This window comes from Colletotrichum abscissum (genome assembly GCF_030869225.1).
Source record: "Colletotrichum abscissum strain IMI 504890 chromosome Unknown Scaffold_21.1, whole genome shotgun sequence".
NCBI lineage: Eukaryota > Fungi > Ascomycota > Sordariomycetes > Glomerellales > Glomerellaceae > Colletotrichum > Colletotrichum abscissum.
Window position 1 is genome coordinate 365,212 of NW_026850110.1, and position 11,333 is coordinate 376,544.

Here is an 11,333-nt window from a genome sequence, read left to right on the forward strand (position 1 = left end):
AAGGCATGGTAGCTGACTTGTACGAACCTTGGTCTCTCAGAACCTTGCTGCCATCTCCGATCAAACGCCAAAAACAAAAGTCACGATGGATGCCAAGGTTGAACATGAAAGGGTATTGTGATTTTCTGTAAAACTCTAAAAACTTCATCATGAGACATCAAAACCGTTTACATGCCAGAGTACGCGTTGAGCGCCAATTGGCCACCCAAGTGCGCGTACAAGACATTGCTACCCGCAGCAATCTCCTCATTCTTGATGAGCTGCATCATACCCGCCAAACTCTTACCCTCGTACACAGGGTCCGTGATGAAACCCTCCGTGCTGGCGCCAAACTTGATGGCGTCAATGGTGACCTGGTCGGGAATACCGTAGACACCGCCGTGGAACCGGTCATCCAGAATGATATCCGCCTCGGTGATATCGCCCTCCTCGAGACCAATCTTGGCCCCCGTGTTCTTGGCGATACGCAGCACCTGGTCAAACGTCTGCTTCACTGTCGCAGAGGCATCAATACCGATAACCTTGCGCTTCTTGCCGCCCAACTTCTCCGCAAGCTTGAATCCCGCAACCATACCAGCCATGGTCGAGCCCGTCACCGCACACACGATAACCGTATCGAAGAACACGCCCAACTCCTTCTCCTGCGCCTGCACCTCGAAAGCCCAGCGCGCGAAGCCCAGGCCGCCGAGTGGGTGGTCTGACGCGCCGGCGGGGATGTAGTACGGCTTGCGTCCGGCGGCGAGGAGTTCTTCTTTCAGGTTGGCGAGGGTGTTCTTGTGCTCGATGCCAAAGGTGGAGGGGTCGAGGCGGACGTCGGCGCCCATGAGGCGCGAGAGCTGGAGGTTGCCGACCTTGTCGTAGACGGGGTCGGTCCAGTCTACCCACTTCTCCTGGACGAGGGCGGCCTTGAGGCCGAGCTTTGCGGCGACGGCGGTGACTTGGCGGGTGTGGTTTGATTGAACGCCGCCGATGGAGACGAGGGTGTCGCAGCCTTGGGCGAGGGCGTCTGAGGCGAGGTATCTGGGGTGTGTTAGTTTGGTCCTCTGGTATGATTCATCATGCCTTCATCAGGGTGCCATGATGAACTGGAGGCGGGAGAGGAGGACTCACTCAAGCTTGCGGGTCTTGTTACCGCCGTAGGCCAGACCAGAGTTGCAGTCCTCGCGCTTGGCGTAGACGTTGACCTTTCCGCCGAGGGCGGCGGAGATGCGGGGGAGGGGCTCGATGGGCGAGGGGCCAAAGAGGAAGTTCTCGCGAGGGATGCTCGCAAAGGGCTCGGGGAGGACTGCCGCCATCTTGGGTTCTTTGATGTGGTGTTGAGTGATGCAAATAAGTCTACTTGGAAAGGAAGGGGTATCAAGTGGCGAAAAGAAGCAATACCGAGCGAGGAATACGATACAAGAGAGACATTGTGAAGGAACGCGAGGACAGGGCTCGTCTTTAATAACAGAGTCGTTGCATGTGTAGTGTGTCGAGGAGCGACGTCGGATGGGATGAGGCCAAGAGGTGGGCTTGACTCGGGTGGGCGCAACGCGGGCGGGTGGATAAGGGGGACGGTGCACCACCTGCTATCTGCAACGGGATCGTGGGGCAATTTGGCGATAAGAGATGATGATTGCGCTTGATTTGGTTGTACTTGGGTCGATTGAGACAAATGTTATCAAATCATTCTTGTTTGAGGTAAATGAATGAGTGTAAGCTTCGATGACTTGCTCAGTTGAAGCCGGGCTCACTCTCACGATGAGTTTCTCACATCGCGGGAAGCTATGCATGAGCAGTGAGAAAGGAGTGAGACGGAAGCTGCCCCTCCATCCGTGGCGTTTAGGGGACCTCTCTCCCCTGCGATGAAGACGATTGCCCCGCGGCGGGGTCATTCTTAGGTCGCAGTGAGTGACAGGACATGAAAGAACCCCGCCATCAGTGAGCGGAAAACTGCCGGGAAACTCGGGCAACGCACATTCCGCGGAAAACTTCGCCAAACTTCGCCGGACGCACCGCAGTCGCTCATCTCTCATTTCCTCACGTACAATCTCTCTCACAGCACAACAATCACACCATTTCCCGCTGAATAGGTTGGGCGTTCCGGGAAACTGCTCATCTCAGTCTCTCACATGCGGCATATTCAATCTCGCTAGTCATAGTGAGTGTGTATGCGCGGTCACGACTCCAATCACTGCAATGGGAGACGACTGACTTTATGATGGTGACCTCATTTTGTTTTTCTCTATTTTACTTTTTTTAATTCATGTTGGCAGAGTCCTGTCTCCCGAGAATCTCTATCCAGGCTTTCCGCGAATCTCTCATGAAGCATTCCATGACCATCTGTCTCGTCACAGATGCTACACCAAATATTTTCTCTCATCCTCACAAGCGCTCTAAATACAATTTTCACAAAAAATGCTAACCAACCTCACCAGAACAAACTCTACTCCGCATCCAACGGCGCGCGCGGAGGCACATTGTTCACCTGGATACCACCCCTCTTCAACTCCTTACTATCAGGGAAAGGCAGCACCCATCCGCCCTCGCTCTCGGGCGTCGAAAGCCACAAGCGCAACAAGTGCCGGCGCGGCGCCGGGTGGGGGTGGTCCGTATACGCCGTCCGCGCGTGGAGCAGGTGCGCGTTGCTCAGGAACTGGATATCGCCCACCTCGAGAATCATGTGCAGCGCCAGCTTCTGGCACGTATCCTCGAGCGTCTTGAGCGCGTGCAGCTGCTCCTCGCTCAGCGGCGGGATCACGCCCTTGTCGGAGAAGCGCGTCAGCGAGCGCACGTAGTAGGGGTCCCATTTGCAGTAGACGCGGCGCTGCCCTCCGTTCTCGATGTAGAACACCGGCTGGCGCGTCCACTCCTCCTGGCCCTCGGAGACTTCGCCCTTGCGGTCAAAGTACCAGATCGGCTTGGTCAGGGTCTCCGCGACGTCCGGGTGGGAGCGCTGGAGCTCGTTCCAGACGGCGTGGATGCTGACGAGGTCGCTCTCGCCGCCCTCGGCGGAGCGCTGGACGCAGAGGAGGCCGACCAGGTCGCCGTCGTCGGCGTGGAAGAACTGGCGAGCGGTGGTGCGGTAGATGCGGACCTTATCGATCTGGGTCGGGTCGTCGCCGACGTCCTTGACGTGGCCCAGGACGTGGCCGCGGCCGTTTTGGGAGACAAAGTAGCCGAGGTAGGTGCCGAGGCCCATGTAGCCGACGGCGGTCTTGTGCGGGCCCCATTCGTTGGCGGGGAAGCCCTTGAAGAGGACGAAGCCTTTGCCGTCGATGAGGTCTTTGCGGAGGTCGGTGAGGCGCTTGCCTAGTGTTGGGAGGGGGAAGTTGGACTGTTGGTGGTAGTGTTAGTGCACTGTCATCTGGGTACGGGCTGAAGTCGTTCGAGTGAATCTCTTCATCTCTCCTTCGAGGAATAAAGTCAGACGTACCTTGGAGATACCCGTCAGAGGGGTGTTGTTGGCGATAAAGGCGTCAGAGGTGCGGCCGAGCTCCTCAACCTCCTCTGGGGTGAAGCGGTGCGTCCACTTCTCAGGCTGCTGCTCAAACTCCTCCTTGTGCCAGACCGTGGGGCCTGAGATTTCCTTGGGGAACTCGGCGTAGGGCTTGAGAGCGTCGTAGAGGGGGTTGTGCTGTCCTGAAGTGCGGATGCCGTCGGGGAAGATGTTTCTGGGAGCATCGTCGTTCTTGCCCTTCCAGGGGCCCTGAGAGGGCTGGACGGGCTCGTCAATGAGAGCACCTGGGGCCATTGTGATGAAGATTTAGGGGGTATCAATTGAGAGAAATGAAACTGTGTTGAGGCGAGGTATCGAAATGAGGTCTCAAAATGAGGGGAAGTGGCAGATGAGACGGACTTATATCACAAAGACTGAAATTGGAGAAGGGGCAAAAGGTTCTGCAACGGGGAGAGAGAGGTTTTATCTGATCTACCCCTCATTATATACAGTACTCACTCACTGCTACTTTACCTCACTCACTATCAATAATTACTACAATCGTAAAACCATCTGGCCGGGTTGATGGTGTCGAGCTCTCATCAACAGATTGCGTGCTTGGGCCCCCCCATATCGCAATGGCCGTCCGATGACGCGAGACACTCCTGCTGTGGGGCCCGCCGATCGGGGGTTCAACTTCCATCAACATGGACGACAACGTGGGACCCCGCGCCCCAAAACCTCCGGGCCTTTGACTGCCGACCGCTTGGAACCGGGACGCATTGTGTCTTTCCAGTGTAGCTGTTCTCCAAAACAAACTTTTCCTTCTCCGCTGTCATACCCTTGCTCTCCTCTTTAACCGACATTTTCTCTCTCGATTGCGTGATTGTCTCTTCTCTCGAGTACTTCCTAGACAATCAGGAGTCAGGACTCAACACCCTCGGTTTCCGGCTGCTCCCGCAGGAACCGACAACGGCGGCGTGGTTCACTGGCTCTCAGTTAACCCCTCTTCCTCTCCTCCGCCAACCTGGTAGAGTTTCGGTAACTTTGACGGTGCGGCGCTGAAAGTTCCGACGACTTGGAGACGACCCCAACACACCATCTTCCTCTGGCCCCTAGTTCGAGTTGCGTTATCACACCCCGGCGCGAAATGCAACGGTTTGATGATCGTATCCCTGTCGATTCTTCTGCCCATCATGATGACACACGTGCGGGTTCGCGCATATTCTGGGAGATTTACAGGTTGGAAGTGCGGTTAATGAGTCCAATTCGCTCTTAAGGACGGCAAGCCATGTAAGCATTGATGATCATTGAGGCTTTGTCTAGAAGTCTATTCATCCTACTGCTAAGCGGTTATATATGAATGCCAAGGAGCACTATTATAAACATAGCTTCCGGCAGTGTACATGCCACAACCTCTCGACTTACGTTTATCCAAGAATCAACCTCATATCCACCCGAAACCGGAGATGAGGAGGACATAGCTCGACCCATAATGAACCCATCTTCATAAGCCGCATCGTACAAGCACGATACTCGATCGCTCGCAACATCAAGACCCCCTGAGTTCTTGACCAATCATGAATAGCCCTCATTCTCATCAATGACGCTCCGAGGCTTCGTAAACGTCCCAAGAGGCACATATTCCAGCCCGTCCATTCCGAACCCCTTGGGTCCGCCAATCTCGATGCCCCGCGCCGTGGAAGTCCACTTGTCCGACGCCGTGATGCCGAGCACCACCACAAGGAGACCGTAGCGGTACTCTTGCGTGCCGAGGGCCTCGCCGTTCTGCGCGTCGAGGACGCAGACTAGATCTGGGACGATTGCGAGGATCTGTTTGAGTGCTAGATGTGTCAGTTTCGTACTCTTCACTTTCCTCTCGTGATAGGAATGGGGAGTTATCGGGACTCACATCTTCCTTCCCACTGGCATCGACTTTCTTCGCAAGAATATTCTCATTCTTAAACGGTATAACAAACCTCTCAACCGCCCCATCACCATCGTTCCTGCCGTCAGTATGCCCCTCAATGATAATCTCCCCATAGGCGTGCCCCATCCTTGTAATCCTCTCGACGCCTACAATCTTGCCCCTAAACAGCACCCTCGCCGACTCCTGCCCGCCAACCACGTCCAAAACGGCCTCGGCGACTGTGTCGATGGCATTCGTACACCGCGCCATCGCTACGGCGCGACCAATCCGCCAGGAGAGCGAGACGGTGTTCTCGACGACCCAGGACTTGGTATCGCGGCCGCTGACGGGGCCCTTTGCGCAGCCTACGTGAGAGCCCATTTGCGAGAGGGCGGCGCGGCAGGCGCGTTCTGCGTCGAGTTCTGTGCGGGCTTTTGTCATGAGCTATTGTTTGTCATCCACAGGTCAGTAAAGGGTGTCGTCTTCATCACACGTGGACTTGTGAGAAAACGCGAAGGATGTTCGGCAGAATGGGGGACGAGAAAAAAAGAGACTGTACCATGATTCTGCCGTTCCCGTCTGATATACACGACGGAATCATCGTCGGTTTCTTTTCGAAGACTACTGGCGTAGTTTGGTGGGAGATGGGATACGCGCGACCCATCCAGTCGCCGTCCACTGTCGGGATATCGAGGTTTGTACTGGCGCCGAGGATGAGGCCCTGCAAGCCGTTGCCACCTCCAATCTCGAGGGATATCACGGCCGTAGGCTTGGTTTTGAGGTATGAGTAGAGTTCTCTCTGCGACTCCATGATTCTACAAAACATGAGCATTAGAATTCGAAGTATTCCATCTTCAATGGAAGATCGTGCAGATGAGGGAGACCCACTCATCCCCATACGGCTTCTCAATGGATACCTGCGGCGACCCCTTTCCGCCGCCACAGGCCACAATATCGTCGTCCTTGAGGTCATAGGGGGAGATGATCTTGACGGTGGCGCCTGCGCGCATCATTTCGCGGAGGCGGAGCATGTGCTGGTAGGGGGAGCCGCCGCCTCCTGTGCCGAGGATGTAGCAGCCTGTCGTGATCCAGTCGAGGTCTGTTTCGGAGAGATGCCATTGGCGGTTGAGGACCCTTGGCTTGTAGCCTTCAATGTAGTCTTTTGTGTAGACCAAGGGTTGCGGTGATGGGATTTCCTCGCTTCGAGGCGGTGCCGGTGGTCTAGGTATTTCTTCGTCGTAGTTCTCGATGTCGTCTGGGATCGTGGTTGTGTCCAGGGACGCTGTTCTGGAAAAGTCGAAATCTCCTACGGCTTTGATGTTGATTCGCGACTTGTTTGCAATATACTGCCAATAAAACATCCTGTCAGCTTTCATCATCATACTCGTCATGTCACAGAAACATATCTGCAACGGAAAACTTTCCACCTCGGCAATAGTCACACTCTCCCTCAAAGCACCATTCTCAACAGCCCGATCAACAGCCCTCCGCGACAACGCCTCCACAACTTCAGACACAGTCTTCATCTCAGTACTCTCAATTGCGTCCACGACACCACTAACCCTTGCCGTCGCAGCCCCAATTGCATTCGCAACCTCAGACCACGCAGGTTTTATAACCCTACTCGCTCCCTTCAACTCATCCGGCGCAATAACCGCACCCCCGCCGACGAGAACGACGGGTATGTCCTCGGGCGAGGTCTTCATCGTGTCCACGCTCCGCTCCAGCATCGTCTTCACCTTGGCCTCGAACGCCGATAAGTCATCAGCGAGGCCGTTCACACCTTCAACGAGAGACCGGTCTCCGATATCAACGGTGTCTGGATCTGCGAGTACAGTATAATCCGTAGCCGTCGCAACATCGCCGCCAAAAACGAGAGCCTTTGTTTGGATTTGATATCCCACGCTCTGTGGCCCGATCATCATCTCGCCAGTGCGCTCGTCTTTCTTGACGATAGATCCGCCGCCGAGACCGATGCTCTTGACGTCCGGGTACGAGAAGTTCGTCCGCACCCCCGCGATCTCGCTGTAGGCTGCCGCCTGCCTGGGGAACCCGTTGGCCAGTAACAAACCCACGTCCGTCGTTGTCCCGCCGATATCGACAACCATCATCGGGCCCGCCCCCTCCTTCTCTCCCTCCAAATTCCTCGTGAGGAACGCCGCACCGCGCATGCTATTCGTCGGTCCGCTGGAGAATGTCCTGATGGGCAACCACGCCGCCGCCGCAGCCGGCAGGATGGTCCCGTCGTTCTGCGTCACGAAGACGGGGCAGGTGAGGCCTAGCTGCGTAACGGCATCCTGGAAGGAGCGGATGGTTCGTCTAGCAAATGGAAGGATGGAAGCATTGAGAATAGCCGCGTCCTCACGCTCAAGGAACCCGATATTCGCCACATCCTTTGACATCACCACATCAGCTCCGGGATAAACATCACGAATAATCTCCGCCGCCCTCTCTTCTTGTCTGTACACGACGTCAATGGGACTGAAGACTCCCACAACGACAACACTCCCAATTCCCTTGGCGCGGATAACCTTCACCTCGCGCCGCACGGCATCTTCATCGAGCTCCGCAATCAAGTCACCGTCAATCTCCAGCCCGCCGTCCACCAGAGAGCGGTGGGCGCAGATGATGTTGCGCAAGGCGGGAGGCCAGTCGACGCCGGCGGGGATGGTTGCGGAGAAGGGACCGCAGAGGCGGATGACGGCGACGGGGGCGAGGCGAGAGGCGTCTTGTTCTACTACGGCGTTGATAAAGTGCGTTGTGCCGATTGTGACGCTTGCGATGCGGGAGGGGGGGATACTGGAGGTTGAGAACATGTGCGAGATTGCGGTTGTGATGCCGGTGCTTGGGTTGGGTGTTGTTGGGGTCTTTTGGGTGGCGAGGATGCCGAGGCAAGGGGAGGAGGAGGTTGGATCGAGGATGACGCCATCTGTGTTTGTTCTGTTTGTTTTTGTTAGAAGTGAGTTGATGGTTTGGAGGTGGGAGTTTGGGGTTGGTGATGTGAAGTTTGTCAACGCAGAGGTGAGGTGAGGCGAGGTGGAAGGGGCGTTACTCACCCGCCGACGTCGACGCCTATCCTCAAGGTAGGGACTGTCATTTTTGTGGATGAGCTGGTGATGTTGGACTTGCTTCCCTAATGCTTGGAGGTTCAGATAATTTGCATTGCATGCAAAGAGAACTGTCTATAGGGAGGGTGGTACGAGGTCCTGTAGTGAGGGTATTTGCGATAATGATAGCAGGTGAGATGCAAGACATACAACTGAAGTATCGCACCTTCTCCGACGCGGTGCCGGCATCGGGGTAGAGACCGATGTTTCAACCCCGGATTCCGAGATAGTGGACCCCACTTCACCAACCTCACCTTATGGCATCAATCCTATCAGGTACCAATGTGAAGGACTACTAGGTAAGGGAAGCTAGTTAAGGTAGACAATTGAACATTTCCACCCTTGAGTTCAACGCTGTTATTGGATTGGAATACTGGCAGACGAGTGAGTCCGAGACGATCGACCACCATTTCTTATCACCCAGCATGTCACCAGCGGGCAACGCCCCACTGCTCCGCATCCTTATCATCGGCATCGAGGACCAGGTAGGCCGGGAAGGGGGGGGGGGGGGGGGGGGTTACATCAAGGCCGCTTTGAGAGCTGACAAGCTCGCGGGCACGTCGTCCGACGCTCGTAAAGTTGCCGACGTATGTCCTCTTTTCAGAAATAAAGAGGGCACGGAAATGGGGGCAAATGCAGACTTGCCCCGGAAAACTGCCTCCGAACATTGCCCGGCATGCAGGTCATACAAGGTCGCGATTAGCAGCGCATATCTCCCGACAACCTATGCTTCGCTCTCCTACAAAAATCCAGAACCATGAGAGAGAATGTGAGTGATGCGAGGATCTCGAGATAAGACGGTCCTATATATCCGTTAGTACACGCCCTTCCACGGGCTCGAAACGAAGCGTTCCCGAACGGTGCAAACGGAAATACAAACGTAAGAGCTTGCAGCGCCTAATCTGTCACGGCAACGATGGCAAACAAGATGGTGCGCAGAATTAAAGAAGCCCTGACCCTCAAGTCGGACAAGTCCCGCCACGAAGAAGTCAGCGCCTGGTCGAACCGCGATCTCATCCCCTTGCCGCCCTCCCGCCGCACCTGGGGCTGGTTCAACTTTTTCGGCTCCTGGTCTTTGTGAGTTTGATTTTCTTCATACTTTGAAAGAGACAAGTCAACCTATGCTTAAGTGCTGAACCTTTCCCCTTTCCAACAGATCGTCTCTCAACGTCGCAACATGGCAGACTCCAAACACGTTCCTCACCCAGGGACTCTCCGTGGGCCAGGCGATGGCTGTGATTGTTGTCTCCCGCGCCATCTGCTGCTTCTTCGCCATCCTCGTGGCTTGGTGCGGTCTGACCTGGCACATCGGCTTCACCGTCCAGAATAGATATACATGGGGCTTCCGAGCGAGTTTCATACCGCTGCTGCAGCGCATTCTCCTCAACTTTATCTGGACCGCTCTCCAGTGTAAGCGTGTCTCTAGTCTGTCCAAGACGCCATCCCCCTTTTACATACGACAAGATGGCTGATCCGGGTTTGAACAGGTTGGAATGGAGGTAAACTAGTAACGTATGATTAGCATTCCCTCCTTGAACGAAGTCTCAAACACTGACAGTACACCTCTCGCAGCGTCTGCATAACCGCAATCTGGCCCTCCTTTGCAAAGATTCCCAACAATCTCAGCAAAACCACCCCAACAACAACCTACGAACTCCTAGGCTTCACAGTCTTCTGGATAGTTTCCCTTCCCTTCCTCTTCATCCGCCCCGAGCGCTTCAAAAAGCCGTTCTTCGTCTCCTCCGTCGCCTGCGGCGCCGCCATGGTCGCCTTACTCGCCTGGTCCGTAGTTGTCGCTCGCGGCGTTGGCCCCGTCTTCTACCAGGGCGAGAAAGTACCCTCCTCGTCCCGGTGGAACGTCTCGTGGCTGATAATGGCGGGTATTAACCAGGCTATCGGCGGGAAAGCGGCAGGCATGACGAATAGTAGTGACTTTTCGCGGTACGCGAAGAATAAGAGGGATTATATTGTTGGTACGGTGTCGGTGTACTGGGTTACTGGTGTGCTTGTGTGCCTGGGCGGGCTGGTAACTACCGCGGCGTGTCAGAAGATCTACGGGCAGATTTATTGGAACCCGCCTGATTTGTTGATGGTTATGATGGACCGTGAGTCTTTCTCTCTTACCAATTACTTGTCGCCCCTTTCCTTTTTCTTCCTCTTCTTGTATCTCGTGAACCACCTTGAAGAATATCCAATGACATGATTGCCCACAGACGGCCAAGGCTCCCCCGGCTCCCGCGCCGCAGTCTTCTTCCTCGCCCTCGCCTTCGCCTTCACCTCCATGTTCGAAAACGTCTGCTCCAACGTCGTGGCGGGCGGCATCGACCTCGCCGGCCTCTTCCCGCGCTACCTCGACATCCGCCGCGGTGCCCTCCTCACCTTTGCCGCCGCCTGGATCATCCAACCCTGGCAGCTCATCAACCAGGCCGCCACCTTCGTCGCCGTCCTCAACTCGTTTGCCGTCTTCCTCGCGCCCATCATGGGCGTCATGGTCTGCGACTATTTCGTCCTGCGCCGTCGGCGTGTCCGGCTGACGCACCTGTTCAACCCGGAGGGGTCCGATTATTGGTACCAGCACGGCATCAACTGGAGGGTGATCCCGTGCTGGGTTGCGGGTTGGGCGCCGACGGTGGGCGGGTTGATTGTGAGTGCGGGGGGTGTGGGCGGTGCGCCGGACGCGGTGTACGAGCTGTACTATGTTGCGTTTTTCATTGGGTTTGTGATTTCGTTTGTTCTGTTTTGGGGAGTGAATGGCTTGTTTTCTGTTGAAGGTAGCTCAGTTATCTTGGGTCTATATTTTTTCAGCCAAAAGAGGACCGTCATCTTATGTAGTAATGTCGTACACTATAAGATACAGGAGGTGGATGACGGGGTTGGCTTATTGGAATAGATTAGTGCC

General features: G+C 55.5%; 4 protein-coding genes across 4 annotated transcripts; 1 reads left to right on the top strand and 3 right to left on the bottom strand.

Moving 5' to 3' along the window:
• Positions 1-167: 167 nt before the first annotated feature.
• Positions 168-1,295, bottom strand: CABS01_09037 (1-aminocyclopropane-1-carboxylate deaminase; the record flags this gene model as incomplete). Its single annotated transcript, XM_060542395.1, has 2 exons — positions 168-1,020; positions 1,111-1,295. The coding sequence occupies 2 exons, from the start codon at positions 1,293-1,295 to the stop codon at positions 168-170; spliced, it is 1,038 nt and encodes a 345-aa protein (XP_060400676.1).
• A 1,130-nt stretch (positions 1,296-2,425) lies between these two features.
• Positions 2,426-3,733, bottom strand: CABS01_09038 (TfdA family Taurine catabolism dioxygenase TauD; the record flags this gene model as incomplete). The annotated part of the gene is made up of 2 exons (XM_060542396.1): positions 2,426-3,316; positions 3,416-3,733. The coding sequence occupies 2 exons, from the start codon at positions 3,731-3,733 to the stop codon at positions 2,426-2,428; spliced, it is 1,209 nt and encodes a 402-aa protein (XP_060400677.1).
• A 1,263-nt stretch (positions 3,734-4,996) lies between these two features.
• Positions 4,997-8,424, bottom strand: CABS01_09039 (uncharacterized protein; the record flags this gene model as incomplete). The annotated part of the gene is made up of 5 exons (XM_060542397.1): positions 4,997-5,251; positions 5,331-5,771; positions 5,887-6,142; positions 6,216-8,267; positions 8,384-8,424. 5 exons carry the CDS (start codon positions 8,422-8,424, stop codon positions 4,997-4,999), a joined length of 3,045 nt encoding a protein of 1,014 aa, XP_060400678.1.
• A 926-nt stretch (positions 8,425-9,350) lies between these two features.
• CABS01_09040 (NCS1 nucleoside transporter) lies at positions 9,351-11,324 on the top strand (the record flags this gene model as incomplete). Its single annotated transcript, XM_060542398.1, has 5 exons — positions 9,351-9,511; positions 9,591-9,844; positions 9,922-9,946; positions 10,007-10,539; positions 10,648-11,324. The coding sequence occupies 5 exons, from the start codon at positions 9,351-9,353 to the stop codon at positions 11,322-11,324; spliced, it is 1,650 nt and encodes a 549-aa protein (XP_060400679.1).
• Between the last annotated feature and the right edge of the window lie 9 nt (positions 11,325-11,333).